This window comes from Phanerochaete carnosa (genome assembly GCF_000300595.1).
Source record: "Phanerochaete carnosa HHB-10118-sp unplaced genomic scaffold PHACAscaffold_8, whole genome shotgun sequence".
In the NCBI taxonomy this organism is placed as follows: domain Eukaryota; kingdom Fungi; phylum Basidiomycota; class Agaricomycetes; order Polyporales; family Phanerochaetaceae; genus Phanerochaete; species Phanerochaete carnosa.
In genome coordinates this window covers 927,069-950,414 of record NW_006767635.1, presented here as the reverse complement: position 1 = coordinate 950,414, position 23,346 = coordinate 927,069, and the positions used below count along the sequence as shown (strand labels likewise).

The 23,346-nt window shown below is 53.8% G+C and overlaps 8 protein-coding genes across 8 annotated transcripts; 6 read left to right on the top strand and 2 right to left on the bottom strand.

Annotated features, from left to right (window-relative positions):
- Positions 1-6: 6 nt before the first annotated feature.
- PHACADRAFT_198544 (uncharacterized protein) lies at positions 7-2,198 on the bottom strand (the record flags this gene model as incomplete). The annotated part of the gene is made up of 11 exons (XM_007398767.1): positions 7-361; positions 417-506; positions 562-748; positions 811-868; positions 926-1,085; positions 1,139-1,216; positions 1,268-1,291; positions 1,347-1,563; positions 1,621-1,698; positions 1,754-2,081; positions 2,142-2,198. 11 exons carry the CDS (start codon positions 2,196-2,198, stop codon positions 7-9), a joined length of 1,632 nt encoding a protein of 543 aa, XP_007398829.1.
- Positions 2,199-4,307: 2,109 nt separating this feature from the next.
- PHACADRAFT_260929 (uncharacterized protein) lies at positions 4,308-5,417 on the bottom strand. The gene is made up of 4 exons (XM_007398766.1): positions 5,376-5,417; positions 5,182-5,324; positions 4,730-5,132; positions 4,308-4,670 (listed from the first exon to the last, which is right to left on the bottom strand). Exons 2-3 carry the CDS (start codon positions 5,316-5,318, stop codon positions 4,763-4,765), a joined length of 507 nt encoding a protein of 168 aa, XP_007398828.1. The 5' UTR covers positions 5,319-5,324; positions 5,376-5,417; the 3' UTR covers positions 4,308-4,670; positions 4,730-4,762.
- Positions 5,418-5,783: 366 nt separating this feature from the next.
- Positions 5,784-6,263, top strand: PHACADRAFT_260928 (uncharacterized protein). The gene has a single exon (XM_007398765.1). It carries the CDS (start codon positions 5,924-5,926, stop codon positions 6,095-6,097), a length of 174 nt encoding a protein of 57 aa, XP_007398827.1. The 5' UTR covers positions 5,784-5,923; the 3' UTR covers positions 6,098-6,263.
- A 1,576-nt stretch (positions 6,264-7,839) lies between these two features.
- PHACADRAFT_260927 (uncharacterized protein) lies at positions 7,840-9,203 on the top strand. Its single transcript, XM_007398764.1, has 3 exons — positions 7,840-8,405; positions 8,459-8,586; positions 8,642-9,203. The coding sequence occupies exons 1-3, from the start codon at positions 8,046-8,048 to the stop codon at positions 8,724-8,726; spliced, it is 573 nt and encodes a 190-aa protein (XP_007398826.1). The 5' UTR covers positions 7,840-8,045; the 3' UTR covers positions 8,727-9,203.
- A 2,804-nt stretch (positions 9,204-12,007) lies between these two features.
- PHACADRAFT_211736 (uncharacterized protein) lies at positions 12,008-13,342 on the top strand (the record flags this gene model as incomplete). The annotated part of the gene is made up of 2 exons (XM_007398763.1): positions 12,008-13,061; positions 13,118-13,342. Exons 1-2 carry the CDS (start codon positions 12,783-12,785, stop codon positions 13,340-13,342), a joined length of 504 nt encoding a protein of 167 aa, XP_007398825.1. The 5' UTR covers positions 12,008-12,782.
- A 1,057-nt stretch (positions 13,343-14,399) lies between these two features.
- PHACADRAFT_260922 (uncharacterized protein) lies at positions 14,400-15,352 on the top strand. Its single transcript, XM_007398762.1, has 4 exons — positions 14,400-14,682; positions 14,738-14,918; positions 14,978-15,082; positions 15,143-15,352. Exons 1-3 carry the CDS (start codon positions 14,407-14,409, stop codon positions 15,061-15,063), a joined length of 543 nt encoding a protein of 180 aa, XP_007398824.1. The 5' UTR covers positions 14,400-14,406; the 3' UTR covers positions 15,064-15,082; positions 15,143-15,352.
- A 284-nt stretch (positions 15,353-15,636) lies between these two features.
- PHACADRAFT_176509 (uncharacterized protein) lies at positions 15,637-16,520 on the top strand. Its single transcript, XM_007398761.1, has 3 exons — positions 15,637-16,019; positions 16,077-16,257; positions 16,318-16,520. The coding sequence occupies exons 1-3, from the start codon at positions 15,744-15,746 to the stop codon at positions 16,401-16,403; spliced, it is 543 nt and encodes a 180-aa protein (XP_007398823.1). The 5' UTR covers positions 15,637-15,743; the 3' UTR covers positions 16,404-16,520.
- Positions 16,521-19,015: 2,495 nt separating this feature from the next.
- Positions 19,016-21,730, top strand: PHACADRAFT_260919 (uncharacterized protein). The gene has a single exon (XM_007398760.1). The coding sequence runs from the start codon at positions 19,076-19,078 to the stop codon at positions 21,686-21,688; it is 2,613 nt and encodes an 870-aa protein (XP_007398822.1). The 5' UTR covers positions 19,016-19,075; the 3' UTR covers positions 21,689-21,730.
- The last annotated feature ends 1,616 nt before the right edge of the window (positions 21,731-23,346 follow it).

Sequence of the window (23,346 nt, the reverse complement as noted above, 5' to 3'; positions counted from 1 at the left end):
ATGCATTTAAGATTTTCGGGCTTGGCGCTCCCGCAGCGTAACTAGGAGTGGGCCCCGGGTTAGGATAAAGTAGTCGCGCAAAGTGTCTGGCCACGCCTGCCAGTCGAAGCCGTCCGCGAACGTGAACTCGAACTTCTGCACGAGCAGGCTCACGACCATCGTCATCTCGCGCCGCGCGAGATTCTTGCCGACGCAGTTCGCGGGGCCGTACGAGAATGGGACGAACGCCGCGAAGTTCTGTTGTGCAGCGGGCTCGAGCCAGCGCTCGGGGACGAAGTCGTCTGTCGCACCGGGCCAGTAGCAGGGGTTCCGATGGTATACATAGGGCGGGAGGTAGATCTGGGTGCCTTCTGGAATGACGCTAGATGCAATGCATCAGCACTGGGAACGGTAGCACAAGTGGATTTAGTACATACTGTCCAGCGATTACTCGACTTCCCATTCCCTTCTTAAGCTCCCTGGGCCCACCCGTCGGGACTGGAGGCGCGAGCCGGAGCGTCTCATTGCTAGGAGATTGGGGGTCAGCGGTCGAAGCGCATATTACCCGTAAATTTATCTCACATTATAGCAGCCAGGTATTTGAGCCCTCCGTGCTTGGAGACGTCTAGGGCATCCTCGCCTGAAGGATATACAGCATCGACCTCTGTCTGCAGGCGTCGATAGCATTCGGGATGTGTTAGCAGGAACCAAAAGAGACTGGCCATTGCAGACGACGTCGTATCAGCTCCCGCGATAATTGTAAGGGTTCCTGGCGAATGCACCATCGTAAGCATTCACTTCGAAGTTGCGGAACACCACTGTAAAACGGACCGTCGGCGATGACGTCCCTCGTCGCTGGCTTCTCCTTCTCCAGACCTGCTTCATCTGACTGGAGAGCGAACGATCAGCGAGTGGTGTCAAGTCTCGTTGTTGCCTAGAGACTTACCAAGTGGTACCAGAGATCCTTCTTCGTTGAGCCGTTTTTCAGACGGGCGGTCGCACATCCAACACCCATGGTACGCAAAGCTTGCAGGTTTCTTGCTACCATCGGTATCTTTCTCTGGAGCTGAGCGCACCATGGAATTTGAGAAATGACTTCTACCGAGCTGCAAGAGGGCTTAGTTGGATGCTTATTCGCTTTGAGGAGATGCCTATGTACGCAGCAAAAGTCTCTATGACTCCCCATAGGCCTGTCTTGTCCGCACCATCCTCGAGCATGTGAAACCCGCCGCCGAAACTGACAGCCTGGGATCAGCCGGCGGCCAAATTAGTCAACATAAACACTTACGCCATGTCGCCCATGAAGTCGAACCTAAAAAGTAGAAAATTATGAGCAGACATTAAGACAGACCCTTGAACATACGTACGTGAAGTAGTTGATCCAGCTCACAAGATCAACTGGCCCGGCGAGACCTTCAAGCCTCTCGACAAGCTGTGTCACACGCGTCACGATAAGTTCTTCGTAGTCCTTGAGACTCTCGCTGCTCATACTCCTGTTCCAGAGACGTCTCCTGTTCGCGTGCGCATCTCCTGACATAGCGAGTAGGTTACTCGGTGCGGTGGGGTCTCTGCGAATGTCGTAGACTGAAATATTGCTGTCAAACCAGAAAAACAATAGCAAGGAGCCTTATAAGGACTTACATCGGCCTTTAACGAGACCTCCAGCTCCGAGGACAGCAGGGATAGCGTCCGCATCCACTATCGAAAGATCATTGGGACCTGTACACGAGAAGTTCAGTCCAAACTGTTGACACAGCTGCAGAGTGCAACCTACCGACTCGGACAACGGGTCCGTACTTGGCATGCAGAGTCTTAAGGAGTAGGTGTCTTTCGCCCTTAATTGTGATGGGTATACATGGGAGCTTCGATACCTTAAACAGCACAGGTCCGGGATACTTTGAGAGGGGATGTACGGGAGACAGCCGATAGGCGGTTATCGATGTGAAAAGCGAGAGCGCATAAACCAGATACGTCTTGGCCACGTTCCATGCGCACCAATCTCCTACTAGTGCCACAACAGCGGCAGGACAAGCAAGAACTATGGTAAGAACGGGCACAATAGGCTTGGGAGGTTCATAGTAATGGAACACGGCATGAGTAAGCTGTGAAAATGCCACATTAATCAACCGACAAGTCTAAGAAAAGTTCACGATGCGGCGTACCAAAGCCAATCCGGTCGGCGCAAAAGCTAGCAGTGAACTATGAGTAGTAATGGACATCCTATCGCGTGGGGGAAGTCCTACATCTCTTAGGCCCCCTTCAGTAACCCGTGAGCACTAAACCCAGACCCGAGCGCTAGTGTTGCTGATGAGTGACTGGTCTGTGACCATTATGTGACCATTATGTGACGTCCGCGAAGCCTGAGGTTCTGACACACTACATCGACCTTCAAGGTACACCGGGTCCGTGACCATACTTCTCTTCATATGTCTTGTACAACCACAGCAACCGCTGCCAAACTTGCTGCTAGTGGTACATATAGCACTGCCGCAGAGGTGTGACAAGGCCCAGAATGAAGGCATTAAAGGCAGGCAACAAGAGCTTCAAAGACAAAAAACTTCACACTACTTTTTTAAGGCCACGCCGAGTCTTATACCGAAGGGAAACTTGCTTATCGAACTAGGTCGAACCGACAAAAAACGACAAATCTGGATCAATCATACTTACCAGCCCGTTCACTGGGCCGAGCCATGGTATGGGCCAGAAGCCAATGACGGACGAGAGCAAGAGATTCCGTCAGTTGCAAAAGATTGCGACGCATAAAGTGACCCAAGGAGAAAAGACTGCCGCTGCATGCCGGGCTCAGCTACCACTGGACCATCCGTCTCGCTTGAGTGGTGTAGAGTCTAAGTTGAGCTTAAATTTTGAGGTTGTGGGTCTAAATGATTGTCTGGCGCACTGAGAGGCAGCAAGAGGGTGCTAGCCATCGAGAAAGTTGGCAGTCTTGCCAAGAAGCGCCGAGGGCCATAATGGTAAGAGGGCTCGGCCCAAAGGTTGAACCACAGCGAGCCAACCTAAGGCTGACAGGAGCACACCAGTCAATGATGGTCGCAACAGACCACTCCGGAGCACACCTACTTACCGTCTCCCGACAGTGTTCGCGCAGGGTAGGCACGAAAGTTTGTGAGGATCATCTCAGCTTCTACCGCAATGAACCGTGCTCATGTACCAGGTCGTACGCACTAAAAGAACGTGGATTAAAAAGAAAAAGAAAAAGTCCGCAATGAACCCCGGCGGCGTCCACGAGAACTTTCACGTCTGAACACTTCTCTTGCAGCCTCATGCCCCCTCCAGCATGCTTCAGCTGGACAGGTTCCGTCATCTTCGCTCCAGCTTTCTCCCCTTAACAATTCAATAGGTCCTCAGTCCTCGAGCATGGTTCCGACGACGACGGTTGATCCGCTTCCGCGAAGCTACGCTTCAGACTAGGGTCTGTCTGCAGCGCGAGATCCCATCTATCACCAGTTCGTTTGAAGCAGGATCCGCGTCACCTCTGTGCGTGCTTGCAGATGGCGATCAATGTAGGGACATCCTCCCAGTAACAAAGTTCTGAACGTCTCCACTGTGAGCCACCTGGACACGATCGATCCGACGTCCATCTTTTTACAGCAAACCTGGAATACGACGGCTTAGGCCTGCAGCGACGATCATCAACAGCTGCAGCCGACCTTTGGCTCCCGTCTTCGTGTTCAGACCTGCTGATTGCCTCGTAAGTTCACGGATTGCTACGCCCTATTCACGCAAGTCAGGTACGGCATACTCTTTCTTTGATCGCCAATCGTTCTGCAGGATGCTAGCCATCCTTTTACCGCTGCTCTGGTGTCGGCGCATGTGCACTGGGTGGTGCGCTCTTTGTGTACTGAGTTTGACACTTGGGACTTATACATATGGCCTAACACCTGAGGCTCCACCGAAATTCTTCGGCTCTATCCGCTGTTATATTACTCCTGATCGACAGCCCCACTACTCCTTCGGCTGCCAGACGCTAGTAGTCCACTCATTCGAAGTACCCACCCTGCCGCCTGTCTACCCCTCGAACCTAACAAGACCACGCCATCAGAGAGCGACTATCTATAACAGGCATCATGATATGTCCTGCGTCGCCCCAGATTTCTTTCACACATAAGTCGGGCTGCACGTAATCGACCTTCAGTGTAAACGTTGGTCGTGGGCCCCAGGTTCGTAAGTGGGATCCTCTATAGCGATCTGCGTCTACCGACTTGTAAGCCGCAGTCGGCGCCGGAGGTTCGAATGTCATAAACACTTCGCCATCGCTAAGTTCTTGACTTCGACACAGGAATGAGAGTAAGCAAGACTGATTGTGGGCGACGATCCTCTGGAATCGGTAGACAGACGCAAAGTTACGAACGGCGAAGCGGGGTTTCGCAGACCTGTGTTACGAACCTATCCGCACGAGCCATTATTGCGGGCCTACTCTACTATGACGTGCGTTTCCTTTCCTCCAAGCTCAACTGATCCGCTCCCGCGAAACTCGGCTATGCGTGTCTCTGGGAGCACACTGACAGGCGGGCATCACGATAATGATAATCACGATGGAGTTTGTCTTCTTCTCGGCCTTTATAGAGCTAAGTATGGAGGGCTGTAGCAGGCGCAGGGTCGCGACAGAAGTGTAGTGCACATGTCAGTGGACAATCTCATATCGTGAACCTGGAGTCGTGGAGACGTGACCGCTGCAATTGTTATCAGCCCGAAAGTTGCGATTGGAAGCGAAGATTATTGTGGTGCTCACCATGCATCATTTCGCTTCCTTGTGAAGCTGCATTCATCCCAGCACCAGGACCAACACGCCAAGCAAGATCGTGCGCCAGCCCGGTACCATGCAACTGTGCCGTGAGTTAGCGCTGTTAGAGCTGCCGCTGCCTGTGGTAGAGGCTGTGGGTGTCGTAGTCGGGACGGTGCTAGGCAGGATGCCGCTGATTGGGATGGACACCCCAGGAGCGCTTCCGCTGCTGGACGTTCCGATGTTGGAGGCAGAACCACTAGTGATAGTGATACTGCCGAGGCTGGATGTGCTCGACGCGGGAAGAGAAGATGAAGATCCAGAAGGCAGGATGCCGGTCGGGAGGGAGCCCGTCGAGCTCGATGAAAGTGAGTGGAGTGTCGGGATAGGCAGCGATACCACGCTGCTGGAACTGAGTGATAATCAGGCTAGGTCTCTGCAGAGATGTTCGCTGTGCTTACCTGAAGGTAGCAGAAGGGGCGATGGAGCTGCCACTGGTCGATGGGCTAACACCAGACAACGTGCTGGTTCCGGACTGTGCGAAGACAGGAATGCCACTGAAGAGCGCAAAGAATGCGATAACCAGGTTGAGGCGCATCGTTATCTGTTCTGGAGCAATGAACACAGCGGTCGTAGCAAGATAGAGCGCGCAAACCTGGTCTTTTGCGGCTGAAAACGTTGGGGAGAACGACGTCGGCGGCGCCCAAATCCAACTTCACATGTCACGGTAGCTTTAAGCGGAGCCACTAGGTCGCACGCACGGTCCATGGGGAGTACTCGTACAATGCATCAAACTTGCCGTCGACCGTGATATCGCCCGAGCTGAACCCAGCAACGTACTCCATCACGGGATGCTCGTCGTCCACTCGAAAGGCCGACTCTCGGACCAGTCCGCGGACTGCCGAGGGGACGGCGCCACAAGGGCGGCTCAGTGATGGCCGCGCAAGATCATGGCGCCATCAACGTCGATCCCGCCCCCTTCCGTTTTCGTATCGCCACGCAAAACCGCTCCCAGGCAGAGACCGCCCTTGCTGAGTTCAAGGCCATCGCCACCAGCAAAAGAGGCGGTATAAATCTAGCTGGACCTCGCAAACCCGGCCGCGGCACAAAGAGTTTCTGAGCGGAGGCGCGAGCTGCACATCCTGTACAACAACGCGTAAGAGCCGAACGAGACTGAGCTGCCGCATATGGGATAGTAGAGTCATGTGGTGCCCGGTCGAGCACCTCACGGCGGAAGGGTACGACATGCAGTTTGGGACGAACGTTCTCGAGCAAATGACCTCTTCACGGAGCTGCTCGTGTCCGCACTCGCCGCCCAGCCGCTCGTCCGACGGTCATGCACGCGTCATCAACACCATCAGCGGCGGCGCGTACTGACATTCCGCGACAGTTCGGAACGCACGAGGCAGATGATCCAGGATTTATGCGGTCGGAGCAAGCTATGATAGCATGGGCTTCCGACGCGCGTTGTGGGATTGGAGGCTGACGGATGCGATAGGTCTCAGCGTTCGAGGTTCAAAAGTTCTTCTTGGTAGGGTGTCGTCGACTCGTTGCTGATTCTTCCGCATTCCTCTGACAAAGGTTGTATACAGAACAAGCTCTTTCATGAACGTTGGAAGGGCACGCTCACGCAGCTCTATACGGGCAATGACCGAAGGCCTTCAGCTGAATGTGGAAGCAAGTGGTTCGCCCCATACGCGCCACACGCCCACTGTGTGAGAGATATGTATGATACAAAACCAGGCGAGTGGCTCTGGGGCTGGTTGGCAGAGCAGGTACGAAGAAAGTAGCTAAAGTTTGCCCCTGCGATGTCGAAAGCGATTTCACCACTTCACATATTCGAGAGCAACTACGATTTTCTTTCGGCACGACAACTCACTCTAGCCCTCCCGCCACATCCCCACTCAATCAGAGTGGCCATGTGTGTTCCTCGACACCAGCGCAGCTTGGTGCTCTGTGCGGCGAATGAAGTGGGCTCTCGAGAAGTTCTACCGATAATGGCATTAGCTCGGTCGATCAAATGCTGTACATAGAGACAGTGCATTCGACTCGTCACTAATGATACGCCACTTCTTTCGGGCGCCGACCAAGTCCCGCCTTATCCGTACGACTCGAGCTGAATTGGACGCGAGTGCGACTTACCCTGCAGCCATTGGTCGGAGGCACATGGCCCCGTTCATCATCAGCATCGGGTCCCCGTCATTTTCTACCAGTGTCAGAAGGACCGTGCGCTCTGGTCAACTCAAGCCCGGAGGTGACGTCTGAGACCGTTGCGTCATGCGTCTACAAATTCCGACTCTATGGGCCCAGCTCGCGCGCATCCTAGACGGGCCTGAAGGCTCCCAGACTAGAATGCGCGCTGCTGGAGCCTCTCGCGCTTCGCAGAAAAGGGTCGCTGAAGGTAGTGCTAGTCGCCCTTTCTGCCGCGATGGATGGCACGGCGATGGGATCTCAGGGCCGTGGCGCAATAGAGCATGCATTGGACGAGCGTGCTTCGACTGGGGTACGGCAGGGGCACACCGACGGTGCACCTCCGTTCGGACTCTGAGGCGGGCCGTAGGCAGGTGAGTGGAGGGCGCCATGCGGCATCGAAGCCGTTTTGAGTATCCCGGAGATACACCAGGAGAACGGGAGGCAATGTGTGCGCCACGGGCCCGCTATCCGAGATGCCGCCTGCACCGCCACGGGCAGGAAGGAGACCCTGGACCTACAGTGTGCATTCTGTGGCCCGGGCAGCGTGGGCCAATTGGAGAACAGAGCCGGCGGATCGTCCCAGGAGAGTGTTTCCGCGGCGGAGGCGCTCGCATATCGCAGCGCGGTACTTTGCCTCCGAGCTTGGCTGCGATCGATCTGAGAGTCGTTGGGTGGGTGTGGTCGGAAAAGAACAACGTTGTAGGGCACTTGGTGCTACCCTGAGCCGGCCAGGCCTCTCATTCAACGCAGGCTGACGGAGAGAGGAAACTGTGCCAAACGGAGTCAGCTTGGAGGGATCTGGAGATAGGCGCTGGGAGGGATAGGGGAGGGCCTGAGAGGGCTCGGAGGCTGGACCATGCTCTGGCCTGGACGGTGCAACAACTCTCCGTTCGCCTTGACTTGGGAGCGTGTGTGGTGTGCGTGCGCGGACATGCCGGGCCTGCTGACTTTGGCAGATATGCCCAACCAGGGACGAAAGTTAAGAGTGCCCAGCTTGAATTTGTAGTGGGCGGAAACGATCCAGAACAGCGAGGCCGGCTCCACTCTCGATTTATAATCTCTGAGCGACACTGCTCCCAGAACACACAAACTCTTCTCCCAGTTCTCGCTCAAGCAGCTTCACACAACAGACATGATTCGCTTCGACAACCTCCCGCCCGAGGTCATGCAGGCCATGTGCACCCCCATGCATCTCATCCTCCCACCCGGCGCATCCAACCGGTCGGGCGCGCTCTACCTCGGCTCCTTCTCCGCCATCCTCGACCCTGCCCTCCTCAACTCCCATGCCGTCGGCGCACTCGTCCAGGTCCTCGACGCCCCCTGGCTCCCGAGCGTAGACGCACATGCTTCCCAGGGCGTCAAGCTCGAGTGCTACCGCCTCGACATCCTCGACAGCACCACCGCAGACCTCAAACCGCACCTGGAGGCGACTGTACGCTGGATAGACGACCGTCTGCGGAGGGGCGTGAATGTGCTCGTGCATTGTCAGCAGGTGTGTCTTGCGCAGTATCGTTCCTTTTGCATTCAACTGAATCCTCTTCGCAGGGCGTGTCGCGCTCCGCTGCAGTCGTGATTGCATATCTCATCTACACACAAAGCATGTCCTACGATGCCGCCTTTGATCTTGTTAAGCGGAAGCGTGCGTGTGTGAAGCCAAACTCCGGATTCGTCAAGTGCGTTCGCTTCTCTTTGTCTGTTCAACGCCATCTTACCTTTTTGAACCTCCAGATGTCTGCAAGAATGGGAAAGACAATGGCGTCCCCCCAACGGAGACCGCCCATCAATGCGGCGAGTACAAACCACACCGCGTTAACCATCCGAGCTCGCTGTCCCAGTGCCCTATTACTCCCGCCTCCGTGCACTCCGCTCCGTGCCAAGCACTGCACAGCGCTCGCGCCCTTCCACCTGTGTATCCCGGATCGGAATGCATTCCAACAAAGCACACATCACACAGCACGCACTATTCGAGGAGCATCTGCAGAAGTGGGTAGCGGGAGCAGTATCTACTGTACAGTCGAGGGTAATGGCCGTCTTCGGGTCGCTTCGCGTTTTTGTTCACTTCGGGCTCATTTGTTGGTCATCGCTTCGTATTATTAGGATGGGGGCTCAGGTTGGATACCTTCGTGCATCGCATGACATACCACACAGTTCTTCCATCACGTCGCCTGTGCTTCGCCTCGTTCGTCACAGTTCCTCCGTTTGCATTCGCACCCCCAACGCTCGCGCTCCGCGTCTGCGTCATCTACATGCATGTACCCTTAAATTATTCGCGAAACGCATTTTTTTGCTCTCTCTCTCTTCCTGGCCTGTCTTTGTCTCATGAACGTTTCAACGTCCTACGCCAGCGCTCCTCCGTCCGCCGGAACACACTTGCTTGTCAGTTCAAACGACACGCTCTGGACAGCGGCTTTCACTTCAGCCATATGCTCCCAACTGCAACCTGAGATACCCCCACCACCTTCATGCGCGATCGTGGTTTCGAGCCAAGCGATCCCTTAATGAACACGATCACCATCGGACGCGCACGCATGCATGTGCATGGTGAGCCGGTGATCCCGGGCCCTACAAGCTTGGCGCGATCCCGATGCGCTCGATTGCACACACCCTCGGAAGCACGCGAATTTCGAAAACGCGGGCGTGCGCGCGCGCCGCGACAGGACGAGACGCGTCTTCGCGGTGCGCCTGCGCGACGCAGCAAGGGCCGCGAATTCGGGGGTGGTTTGTTTCCCTTTCGTCGAGGCCGTGTTGTGTTAGCCGGGAGACGCGGAACGGTGGCATCTGAGTTCTGTATTGTATTGGGGGACTCTGGGCCCTAGGGACGGACGTGAAGTGCTAAAGGTCACGCGCGCGCGATCCAGGCGCGTCCGCTCCTGGCAGACCGGTTTGTGGTGCATATGTCCAGCTTAGCCCCACCAGAAACAGACAGAAAAAAGAACCAGATGCGTTACGAAGCATCGAACGAGTACAGCATTGAACCCATACCTGTGCCAGCAAGCTCTTTTGCTTGCGTATCAAGTCAACATCCGACCATAACCGCCAGGGGAAGGAGGGAACACGTGAAAGCGGCAAAATCGGACCCAAGCCGGTTTTTGGGTTCTGTACAAGGTTTGTACAAGGTCAGCGGGGGCAATGGCTGCCGTAAGAGGTCAGCATTCCCTTGCGCGGAAAGCGTGGCCCCACCAGCTCACCCTTCGCATTTCACAGCCGTCTCGTGCCCTGCGCGCGCAAGCCTCGGTCGACCAGTATCTCGCAGAAGCAAGCGTCCCCAGGCCGCACAACCTACACCGACATGAACGACGCGTGTCCGGAGGCGGTACCGGATTTGCCTATGTGCCCCTAGAAAGAGCGGCAGCCGGAAATGAAAAGCCTGCAGGAGCTGTCAGAGCGGTGCAGCTGAAGATAGAGATCGCATGGACGAACTGGGTCAAGCGAGAGAACGAGAATCGTTCGATCACAGGGTCCGGCAGCGTATGTAAATTTGCTTGACGGCGATCTGGGATCGTATACACTCGATCGTGCTGCTGCTCCAAATTCTGGCACGCTGCGATCGCTGCTATCGCCGCAGTCTCTGCAATGAGACACACGAGGTTTCGCGGACGTTGCACGCGTCCACAGGGCGCAACTTCCAGGCCGCTGTTGCAGCGCGGATTGTGCGAAGATGTCCGTCGTGCACGGAGAGTCGAGAGCAATCGCGTTTCTGCGCGCCAGAGCGGTGATGTATAACGCGTCTCGACAATGCGAGGGCCGCGACCGATTCGCGTCCAGCGCACTTTAGGGAAGTTTCCGCAAAACATGTGTCTTACCTTGCCCAGTGATTAGGGTTTTGCGACCAATCGCTGCGGATCGTCGTCGTCCAGACCCAGAGAATACAACATACCAAGCTGCTGTACCTTATTCGGGGAAGCGAAGATCGTCATAGCAGACCCTGCTTTCAGACTCAGTCAATGCAATGGGACACGTCTCTCTGGGGGCCGTCTATACCTACCGAGGTATGATTGATGTCACGGGTAGACACGTTTAATTGCTGGGTGTTGACCTCTGAATGCTGGGAAGTTGTTAGACCGATGAATAGATGGCGAAACAGGACACACTTGGAATGACCGTGCAGGGCTACACGTTCGTTCATCGTGCAACTAGTCAATACAACGGACCAGGGGAGATTGCGGATCAAGCGGGATACTTAGGGGGCGAAGGAAGGGTTCAATAAAACGTCGGCCATCTATAAGAAGACTTGCGCTCTGGGCAATGAGGATGCCGATGCCGATGCCGATGCGATACAAGTTGTTAGCAATGATAGCTAGGCGAATTGTTTGTCGATAATTCTATTTTTGCCTTCAGCACAGAACCGGTCAGCTACTATAAAACCTGTACGTGAGGTTTCTGCAATCGAAACCTGTCTGTCTATCAGCGACTCAGTCAGATTCAACTGCGCAGATCCGCTTCCAGTCGTGATGGTGGCAACAGACAGGCACCCCTCGCGTCCTAGTCAGAGCTGCCTCCAGAAGATTTCATGCTCAATCGATCGTATTGAGACACATCCTGAAAGCTTTTGCAGGTTGGACTGTGCGCACAGCTCTGTATGCGCATGAAGATCGCTTATCGACACTAAGGCGGGCGACGCGGATCCGGTTCCAAGCCAGCACAGGTGATAAGGCGCAAAAGTTCCGGTCAGCAGGTGAACCCCCTGCGCACGCCATGCGCCTTGTGGCGACGGATCAATCGCGCTTGCACAGATCACGCTGAGGGCCCTGTTGGATGGTTAGTGGATGAAGCCCGGAGTGGAACTGGCATAGACGCGCCGAAATGAGCTTGCACAGAAGAGGCACGTGGAAAGATCTCGTGTCCGCGCAGCACGAGCCTCCGAGAGTCCGAGGGCTTCCATAGCGGTACTAAGTATCGCTCGCAAGTTACCCGTCTACAAAATCCGATTTTATCCTCGCAAGAGAAAGGTGAGATCGTCCAAGCGTTGAAAATATGCCTATGAAGTATAAATCATGGTGTCTGGTGATCGAATTCACCATTGTAGTGGATTTGAATTCTCGGGTGAGATGATGATCAGAGGCAAGTCGCAAACCGGCGCTTCGCCACATCATCCCGTTCCCCTCCGCTGCCTCTTGACCTCATGCCATGTCCGCCATCCTATACGTCTCCTGTTCTTGGCTATCTTCTGAAAAATATTTATCGGCAGCCAGGATAAGATACTCCAATGAGACTGCTTCAGTCGCTGCGACAGCCCTCGAGTTTCCTTTTCTGCACTACTAGTAGTTGTGGAGGGACGTTCGACTACAGTACTCATATTCATAGCCAGCGGCAAGATATGGTGAGTGACAAACGCAGCGGCATGTGCTACGTCTGCGTTGGAGATGATGGCGTCGGCGCAGTGCGTATCTGTTCCGGAGTGAGTAATGGCTGATTTACGAAACAAAATCGCTGGAGACGAAAATGCGGCTCAAGCTCGAAGGCGGAACCGCGACTACGTAACCACGGCAAGAAGTGTCCGGCGGTATTGTGGCGTCTTAAATCAATTTGGCGCGAGTGTGGGCTTCGCGTTCGGTCGAACCGTAAGCTCAACAAATCACCACGTATCAGAACTGAGGTTGCGACTGTCGAGCAACATATCGATGTAGGCCATACATTCTTGTCACCGCCTAACTTGCTACGCATACGTCGGTTTTCCGATGGATGACTCCCAGACCGACGGTACCGCAGGCTAATTTGTCCTGGGCGTCACTGAGCCGTACCTCCTCGTAATACCGGCACACGAATAGGCAGAGGTCAACCGATTTTTCGGGCCTCCTACAGGCAGGTCTTTGAACTATAAATTTCCACTGCATTTACGCCCGATCAACTCAGAACCAAAGCATCCCTCATGTCGACCACTCCTACAGCTGCCAAGCCTCTCCCTGTGCGTCGCATTGTCACAGGCCATACACCGGACGGCAAGGCGATCTTTGTTGATGACGGACCCGTCGCTTCTTATCCTTTTGGTGGCTCAAAGACCTTCACCACGGACCTATATTGGATACACGGCTTTCCGCCGAGCAACGACGGAGGCTTCGAGGATGCTGTCAAGCAGCATGACAATGTGATTGTGAATCCCACCGGGAGCACCTTCCGGGTATTTGACATGCCCCCACATAGGGAAGCGGTGAGGGATGATGCTTACTGGTGCGAAGACGTTGCACGGCTTACAGAGTCCAACAGATGTTCCATCGTACGCTCTCGCTTGACTATGGTATTCTCATTAGTGGGTCCCTCACCCTAGTGCTTGACGACAACAAACGCGTCGTCATGAAGCCCGGTGACGTTATCGTTCAGCGTGAGACAATTCACTCCTGGATTAACGAGACTGATGAATGGACGCGCATGTATTTTGTCATACTCCGTAAGCCCGTCCTGCGCAGTGTTTCAACGAGATATGGCCCCTAAAGAAAGCTATTTATTCTGCAGCGACGAACAAAGTGAAGGCTGGAGGGAAGGAACTTGACATCGAACACAAGCCTCTACCACAGGGGTGGAAGGCTACTAGCACGGAATAGTGCATTGAGTCCCTAGCATATAGATTCCTGACGTGCCGAGTCTAGGGGGGAATTTTTAGTGTTGCTCACTCGCTTCTCAGCTTTAGCACTTATCCCATGAAGAACTGAAACATACGTCGAAAAGTAGTCTCGTGAATATGGTCCGTCCGTATTGTTGAGTGAGTCGAACTTGATAGTCGGAAGCATGGGTCGCGTTGGCACCGGACTTCGTTTGATGATCCTTCGCCGCCACTCACCAGGACCCCGTCCTATACCGCTCTCATGATTGTTTCCGATAGACATGCGCCAGCGACCAGTAGAGATACTACTGCACATAGTGCTTAACGACGACGATCCCTTTCTACCGGTTAAACTCTGCGGGCTTTTCGTTTTTTCAGGCCCGATATCGGCGGCAAGTCGTGGTAAGTGATAATCGTATCATCTGTCTAGGTTGAATTTGGTAGCTGTACAGCATATACCTGCAGTCCTGAAATGAGATCATTGCAGCCCAAGAGTGAATTCACGCGGAATGCTCTCTCGGTAACACCCATTAGAGATATCTAGCAGCGCCGTGGCGTCTTGGCTCGTGTGGTGCTCTGGGCACCGCTTTGCAGATCTTTCATGAAACAAAAACAACAAAAATTTTGGGTTATTTAGGCAAGCATAGTGATGTGGGTCATGCATCTTTGTCGCCGAAACCGTAAAAAAAATTACGTGCATAGGTTAGCATCCACAAAGTTGATTCGATCCGCTTCGCCTCTAGCCTTTTGGATACCGGCGTCATCGAATCGTAGTTGCCCGCACACAAATCTGGCAGGTAGCGTGACTAGAGGTACACAACCTTCCTGGAAGCAAGAGATGCCGCGATTACTTATCATAACTCGGCGATTGACAGTGTGAGAGTTCTTCCCAGGCATGACTATAAAGCCCCACCACAGTTGCACCACATGACCACCTCCGCACCAAAGCACCCTCATGTCGACCACTGCAGCTGCTGGACTCCCCCCCGTGCGCCGCATTATCACAGGCCACACGTCAGATGGCAAGGCAGTCTTTGCCGATGATGCGCCCGCCAGCTCTTATCCATTCGCGGGATCGACGACCGTGTTCACGGACCTATACCGGTCAGACGGCTTCCCAGCGAGCAATGATGGGGGATTCGAGGATGCTGTCAAGCATCGCGATAACGGACTTGTGAACCCCAATGGGAGTGTCTTCCGCGCCGTTGATGTCCCTCCACGCACGGAATCGGTTGGTGCCAGTGCTTACTGCCGCGGAAGCATTCAGTTCTCACAGGATCTAGTAGGTCCTTCACCGTACGGTCACACTTGACTACGGCATCCTCATGAACGGGACCCTTACCCTGGTGCTCGACGACAACAAACGCGCTATCCTGAAGCCCGGTGACGTCGTCGTCCAGCGTGGAACGATCCACGCCTGGGTCAACGAAACAGACGAGTGGGCGCGGGCGTATTTCGTCCTACTCCGTAAGCCCGTCTCATGCAGTGTCGAAGGAGTTATCGCTGAAAGACTCACCTTCTCGCAGCGACGAACAAAGTGAAGGCTGGAGAGAAGGAACTCGGCATGGAGTTTAAGCCTTTACCTGAAGAGTGGAAAGCTACCGTTGCGTAGCGTCTTAATTGTTTAATAGGTTAGACGTTAATGTGCTGAGTCTGAGAGAAATCCTCACTATTCACCGCATGTATACTAGCCGTTCGTGGCGATCCATGAGCGCATACCTTTTCTTAGGATGTAGACTCGCCATCCAAGTTTCAAGTCCGGTCGTTGCGCTCCTTGAAGCCGTATGCATCTTGCATATCGTTCGGCTGAGGGTAGTCTAATTGCGGCAGAAATGTAGCCTAAATGATGTCGATATGTGTGGCGAAATGGACAGCGAGCATTGTGGCGCTGATGCGCCAATAGCGAGTCTGGACTCTGGTGCCCATTGTGCCGCAGGCCGTGACACGCATGTCAACGATGAAATCGCTGCCGTCACGGCTGAGACATTGAGCCATCTTTAGAAATCTACCACACGTACCGTGTGGAACCTAGCTGTCGGCGCATGATGATGTCTCAGGATGTCTCTCAAACCGTTTCAGGTCCAACTCAGACCATAATTTGTTCGATACTTGCCGTAAGCAGTGACCACAAAACTACCTGGTGCGCTGGAAAAGGTGCACTTTTGAGCTCCTTTCGTCTTGCTGTCCATTCCGGCTCAGAGGCGGCGTTAGCCAATCCAAGCGATCTCCGCTCAAATCGGAAAGTATTTAAAGGCCTACTGCAATTCCGACGCGTACGCCCTGGTACGCCTCATGTCGACTACTGCACCTCCCCAGCCTCCCCCTGCGCGTCGCGTCATCACTGGCCACACGCCAGATGGCAAGGCAATCTTCGTCAAGGATGAACCTGTCCGCTTTTGGCCTGCTCAGGGGACGACGACGATGTTGTCAGATGCATATCGGTCGTTCGGCTTCCCGATAAGCAACGACGGAGGTCTCGAGGATGTCCTCAAGCCCCGCGATGACGAGATTGTGAACTCCAATGGGAGTGTCTTCCGCATTATGGACATGCCTCCTCACACGGAAACGGTGGGTTCCGATGCTCACTGCGGCGGAGGCGTTTGTAGGATTCATAGGTTCTCGTAGGTTCTCCATCGTACACTCACGATCGACTATGGCATCCATGTCCAAGGGGCCCTCACTCTAGTGCTTGACGACAACAAACGCACAGTCTTGAAGCCCGGCGACGTTGTCGTCCAACGTGGAACGATCCACGCCTGGGTCAACGCATCGGACGAGTGGACGCGGACGTATTTTGTTCTGCTCAGTAAGCCCGCTGTGTACAGTTCTCAAAACAGATATCACTGAGAGATTCACCTTCTCACAGCGGCAAACAAAGTGAAGCCTGGGGAGAAGGAGCTTGAGATAGAGTTCACGCCTATGCCGGACGATTGGAAGGTCACCACCGCGTAGTGCCGCGAGTGCATAGTACTAGATTAAACCTTGATGTGCTGAATGTAGGAGAAATTTTCGTTGGTATTCCCGGCATAAGACGTACACTCAGTACAAGATAGTGGGTGTGTGATTAGATTCATTGTGCGAGGTCGTGTCGATCTCTCGAGTGGGCCAAACACGAGGGCCGAATGCAAGAAGTTCCCTCCGCGAGATGATAGAGAGCTCCGCCGCCCTGACTCTTTCTAGTAGATCTATATCGGGAACCAACGTGCATGACACTTTTGCGGAGTGCATTGCCGCGACGACCCTCAAGACTCCCTCTTTTAGCTGGTCCCTGCAGGACGTTGATCCTTCTAAGCACATCGTGAACAGTTAGCCTCGGTGAGTGACAAACATATTATGTGGCCACGTTAACGTTGGAGAATGATGACACCTGCTCAGTGTATTCACCTCGAACTGTGCGATAGTCTACTTACAGAACAGAGTCTCCAAAGAAGAGAGCATTTATTGCGACCCGAGTTGAAAGCGAAACTATGGAAATTCTCATTTGGAGTCACCCGTAAAAGAATACATGGCAGCGTCGTAGAGTCTTGGCTTATGTGGCGCTCCAGGCCTTGCTTGAGTCGAGTAGACACTAGTTGAGTATTGGAGCTCAGGCTGCGATTGCTGGAGGAAGCACCAATGTGAGTCACACATCTTTGTCCTCGTCCATATATTGGGCCATCGTCTATAGATCGATACACCCTTTAGGCTCCAACTTCTCGCAACATCGCATATGAATTGGCTGGGCGATGGCGCGACTAACACGACTATAAAGTCTCCCTCAAGGCGATACGCCACATCTTATGGTACTTACTAGGTATCATTAGTGAACAGAAGGTGTTTCAGAGCTCTTCTTCGACGGTTTGCGAACTATAAAGACACATCGCGCCTAAACTCAACCATCTCAGGACCAAAGCGCTCGCCATATCGACCACCCCTGTAGAGACTGGGCTTCCGCCTGTCACACTACAGGCCCTATCCCAGCTGTCAAGGCAATCTTCGCCGACGACTGACTCGTTCAATCTTTCCTCTGAAACTTCAGGAGCTCGCCGAGCCTTCACAGACCTTTTCTATACAGAGGGCTCCCCGTCGAGCAACGACAGAGGGCTCAAGGACACCGTTCAGAGATATGGCAACAGCATTACAAACCCAACGAGAGCGTCTTTTGGACTGTCGACGCGCCTTTGCGCTCGGAACAGTTGGGTGATGGTACTTGCTTCTGCGAAAGTGTCTCAGAACTCATATCCACCGCACGATCTCTCTTGACTACGGTGTCCTCATCGGTGGGACACTCACCTTGGCCCGACGCTGGTTGTCCTAAAGCCCGGCGACATTGTCGTTCCGCATGGGACAATTTCTGCTTGGGCGCGCAGGTATTTCATCTTACTCCCCAACCCCGTCCCGCGCATATTTAAGAAAAATATCATCACTGACGAGTCCAGTAGTTTTATACAGCGTTGGGCAGGCTGAAGGCTGGAAAGAAGGAATTCGGCATGGAGGTCAAGCCTCTACCGCAGGAGGGGTGGAAGATTATCTGCGCATAGCGCAAAGAATGTCGCGAGTTTGTTCCAGCCTAAAGTCTAGTTCCTTATAGTCTTTAGGATGGTATGTGCGATAATCCTGCGGAGCGGTGGTAATATAGCTGGTGCGACTTTGACTCCCAAGGGTCCACACGAGAGACGAATCGAGGGCTCGTGGGAGGTCTTCATCGATCGGTACGTGCTTCGCGAACTGAGGTCGCAAATCTTCGATAAAATGTGGGATGAGAACAAAGCATTCCCTTGCATAATTGCTAAGTAAACCGCATCATGGTACGCCGCCCTCGCTTGCGACGTCCATGCAAACCTAGAGAATACATGCGGCGCGCTCAGCGTGCTAATTTACCACCGCTTCATTCCAACCAGTAAACGTCATTGGGGTATGCAGTCAAGAAGTAGAGCTGAACCCCGCCAAATTTACGGTCCCGCGCCGGATGACGTAAGCATCTGCGGGCATTCCAAAGGTGGAAGCGAGCCAGGGAAAGGCCTGGGGACGATGTCAAGGAAGCCTCGAGCGTCGGGAGGTCACAAAAATTCGTAGACACACAAATAGAGTCGTTATTAATGTGTGACAATATTTTTGCGCACTTGTGATGTTGTAACTCTAATCTGGATACTGTACAGTCATCCCTTCAGGCCTTGCAGTAACTCGTCTATGCCGAAGATATTCCTCCTTCGACTTTGAGCCCGCTGCTACCCCGAAAGTGACTCAATAAATCCTCAGGTTTTCTCATGCAGGGTCTAACACTCTCCAAATTTGACATTTAGCGGCATCCGTAAGAGAGGCTGTGTGGTGGATTTTGCAAAGAAGCGTGCATCTATCGATAAGGCTTCAAAGCCCTCTTTGCACCTCCACGCAGCCCCCTCTTCCCATACCAATATTCGTGTCGTCCTGCAGAGCCAGCCGATCGAATAGCCTCGACGCTTTGCATACGTTGCATCCAACATATTCTCATCAAATAGACCAGTCGCTAGAGGGAGGTCCTGGGCTGCTTTCATCGTACTTAACGCTGCTTCGATATTACGTGAGTTACACCCACCCTTATCCTGACATAGCTGAGCCTGGGTAGCCAAGGATTGCCCATCTCCGCACCCGAAGTCGCGTCGTACATGCAACCTAACTACTATAATTACAAGGGACACCCATCCCCAGCAGAGCTAAGTAAGCGTCCCCCGCCGTCTCGCTCCTCGCCGCAAGGAGGGTCACAAAGGGCATTCCCGCAACAGGGCGAATTTTGGTCTCAGAATGCGACTGCCCGATACGGCTCCAGTCAACTCTCCCGACGTGGAAACACGTGGCCAGAGAACGGCGAGCATCAGGCGCCCTCTCCCCAGCTTGTACCACGAAGCAGCCCTTGGCAACAGGATCATGGTCTGAAGGATGAAGATGTTAACAGCGGCTACTACTTGCAGGATCGGTCGGACGGTGCGGGGATGAACGCGTGGGATATGTCGGGTCTGGGGAGAGCGATGGACGATGATGAGCAAGGCAGCTCACAGCATGGCGGCTACGGCAATAGCGGAAGATACGAGGACGAGCAACGCGCCGTTTCTTTTCATCCTGGTCCCCCAGCAATTGATGATCGAGTGGCTGGCCGCAGTTACCCCCCGCCTCCTGCAGAAGACACCCAGTGGTTGCGTCGCCAGAGTGGGACGCGGGCAGACCTGCGTCCGAGAGACGTGCCGTCTCTTGGTCTGTGGAAGAACCTCGCCGCGTCTCCTGGAGGAAGCTTGTCCAAGCGGCACCCGATACCTCCCGGATTGCGCTTGATCTTCGGCCTCGACGATGCCCTTCCGGGTGCACGTGACCCACGTCCTCAGAGTCCCAGCTCAGGAGTTGTCTCAACATCGAGTCCAAACGCCTCTCGCCGGTATGCATTCTCCCACCAGGGAGTATGGGATCTCATGATGATGATGAACGAAAGCCGTGGCTCTCTCGAGGCTTCGTCTGCCAAGCAGCGCACGAACGGCAAGATTTTCACGCTCACTCCTCCGGCACCCATAGACTATTATACTCTGTGTCCCCTGCAGACGAAATTCAAAGGCACCGGTGCTATTTACGACTCGGACGCGGATATCTTCTGCTTCACCCTCGGAGTTGATGGGGTTCTCCAAAAGCTCAATGACGTCTTCGGTACGAATTACAGTCTCGACAGGACCCCCAGCCTCAGAGGCGTTCTCGGTCAGATAGTGCACCATCCTCGATGCAGATACGACTTCGGGTATGCATATGGGTGGATCCGCCGTGGGTGGTTCTGCGACATCGACTATGTAGGCAACCGGTTGGTCAATTTCCAGGAGATCGGCGACCGTCGCCGCGAGAAGGCTATTACCGACGATCTCATCACTAATCCACGCATCTCTCCTCGCCGAGTATGGGACTTGTACAGCAACCGCGTCCTCCCATTTTACGTGCTCCTCGGAGCAGACGTACCGAGGAACCTGTGGGCGATATCTCACAGCTGGGTTCCCGACTCGCAGCTTCGGCGCGTGTGGACGTCCATCAATGACTACGAGTGGCCGGTGCCTCTTCCTTCAGATGTCGACCTCAGCCAGATCCGCATCGAGCTGCTCAACCTGGGGGCCGAATACGTCTGGCTGGACGTGCTCTGCCTTAGGCAGGAGATCCCGCCGACCACCTTGTCATCTCATCCGAGACGAGACGTCGTAGACATATGGCAGTGGCGCGAAGCCTCCGAACGAACTCGAAAGGAGGAGTGGCGACTTGATGTGCCGACCATTGGGTATATCTACCGGTGCAAGCCCTCGCAGGTGGTCGTGACCTACTTCAACGGTCTCGGGAGGCCCTTCCGACTGTCCGCAGGATCTTTGAAGGAGGAGGGTAGTGCGCACCATTGGATCAACCGTGTCTGGACGATGCAGGAGGCCACGCCGAACTGGCTTCTCGGCGGACTCACACCCCAGCCATTCGACGAGCGTGATCCAGGCGTGTATGGTACAATAGAACTCTTCCATCGGCGGATGAATGACCTGCTCGCCATACTTCCCCAAGGCCAGACCCCTCCCGACCTCTTCGCGCTAGTCAGCTTCCTCCGGCTGCGTCACGCTCGTCGCGAGAACGACTACATCAGCGGCCTCGGCTATCTTCTCCAGTGTCCAGTTTTGCCGATATATGACGAGACGATCTCTGCGGAGACAGCATGGGAACGTCTTGTGCGCGAGCTGGACCCCAAGTTCTTGACCGACCTCCTCTTCCTATTTCCCATCACCGGCGCCGACTTGAAAGCTCGGTGGCGCCCGAGCTGGGAGCAGCTCATGCGCCATCCGTTGACACCTCTCTCCACCTCCCCAGTCGCGTACCTGCAACAGGATCTCGTCCACTACGACCCCGCATCCGCCGTATATTCAAATGTCGCGTACGCCGTCGAACGCTGCGTCTTCCATCCTACTGGAATAGCTGGCCGTCTACAGCTGCAGGTCCTGATTGGGCCAAGAGACGGCGGGCAAGCTAAGTCTTGGTCTTTTACCGTCACTGTCAGCTCTGTCACCCCTTTATTGGGTGCATCCCCGGCTGGCGCTGAGTACGCTGTTGTTGCGGCTGCCGACCTCAAGTACTGGTTGTGCGGGAATATCATCAGTAAGATTGGGAGCTCTTGGACTCTGCAGAAGTTGGGCACTTTCGTTATGGATGATGCAGAAGACATCGACATGCTATGGCACTTGAATCCAGGGTATGCTGACACGCAAGTGATCTATGCTTGAGATCTTGTGTAAGTGTTCCGACCGGATTTCTCGATGTGATCGAGACTGACGTACCGTTATGTAGCTATCACCTACTGGAATCTTCACCACACTAAATTTCATTGTAATCGCTGAACCGTACATGCTAGTTTATATCACTTGTACTTGCACCTCGATAGCAGCGGCATTGGACCTTTCGACTGCCAAGGACCGCCTCGCCGCACGGCAATGTGGCGCTCATCCGCCGCACAGCGAGAGGATAAACTATGTTCGGGCGTGCCCGTTTCGAAATGCGCGATGCTAGTGCCGGGAACGAATGTGTATAGCATGTCCCCTCTGGCTGTGCATTCGTCAACGAAAGTCCAGGGGCGCGACCCAACGGCCGCGGCACGTACATGCTGTCTTTCGTGAGCTCCTGCGCGAGCCATGCGAAGCTCTTCACAGTTTCACGTGTGCGGGCCGGGAAATGTAGGAGGATTCGCCTTTAAGAGTCAGGCACATGACAGCGTCACAGTACTCATGCTGCGCTCCGTATCTTGATGAGTACTAGTGTCATTGAATGGTGAGCTTTTGGTTAGTCGAGCGGTTTATGCGAAGGCGTCCGCCCCATCCGGCCTTCGGGAAAACAATGTAAGCATTCCATTTCTCTGGGCTTATACGAGATTGTATAATATTGTGCTCTCGCTCTAAGCTCCTTACTCCGTGGAACTCAAGCTTCCTCTGGCCAGCAACGCATCTATCCTCCGGGAAAGTGATCAACCTCTGCAGCAAAATAGCGATGGCATGAGAATGGCAAATGCTTGTTGAACGACGTTCCGGGTAGGGCTGCGGAAGAAAGTCAATAACTTACAGGTAACTTACAGATATACCCAAAATATAGGTGTAGGTGAGTGTCGCAAAGTATGATATCGATGCTCTAGCACCCCTCGAGTCTCTGGCCCAGCACCTCTATATCTCCTGTTGCTCAAAGCGTGGAGTCCTTACTTCAGGTTATTATTGCCCCACAGCATTCCTTATGTACACCTGAACATTCACTGAAGTTGTCCCCATGGAACTGCAAATCTAAATGCAGAAAGTCGAAAAGATATCACCAGGGCTGTGACCCTGTAACTTACAAGCTTTACTTGCGTTTACTCATTGTAGCTTCAATACATTTCAGACGCCTATGTAAGAAATGAGAGTTTACACCCATTAATTACGGCCTTATCACCGTTAAAAGTCACATAAGCGCTTGGGTCTGGTTCGGAAAATCGGGCGTTACTGAAGATCAGAGCCTTACAGTACTAGCACTACAGGCATGAGCTGGTTTCAGATCACCTGAAATGTCCCGGTCAAGCCATCAAAAATGTTTCATTTTCGGAGACTTAACCGGGGCTTTCTGGTGTCCTAAAATGATAGATTTGCTACCACTTTCATGGCCATTTGCGGTGCAAGAAAATGATAAATTTTGTGTAGCCTGAAATGAACCTGAAATGACTCAATATGGCTACATTTCGGTACGGCAAAGAGTTCATGTTTCAGAAGACTCTGTGGCGCATTTCAGGACATCTGAAAGAACATATGTGGAGATCATTTCTGCCTCATGTTTGCAATGAGGAAAGGTACGGGCAAGGATAACTTTTGATGGTCCTGAAATTGCCATTTCTGATGGATTTGTAAGCTATTTTATGAGCTAGAAG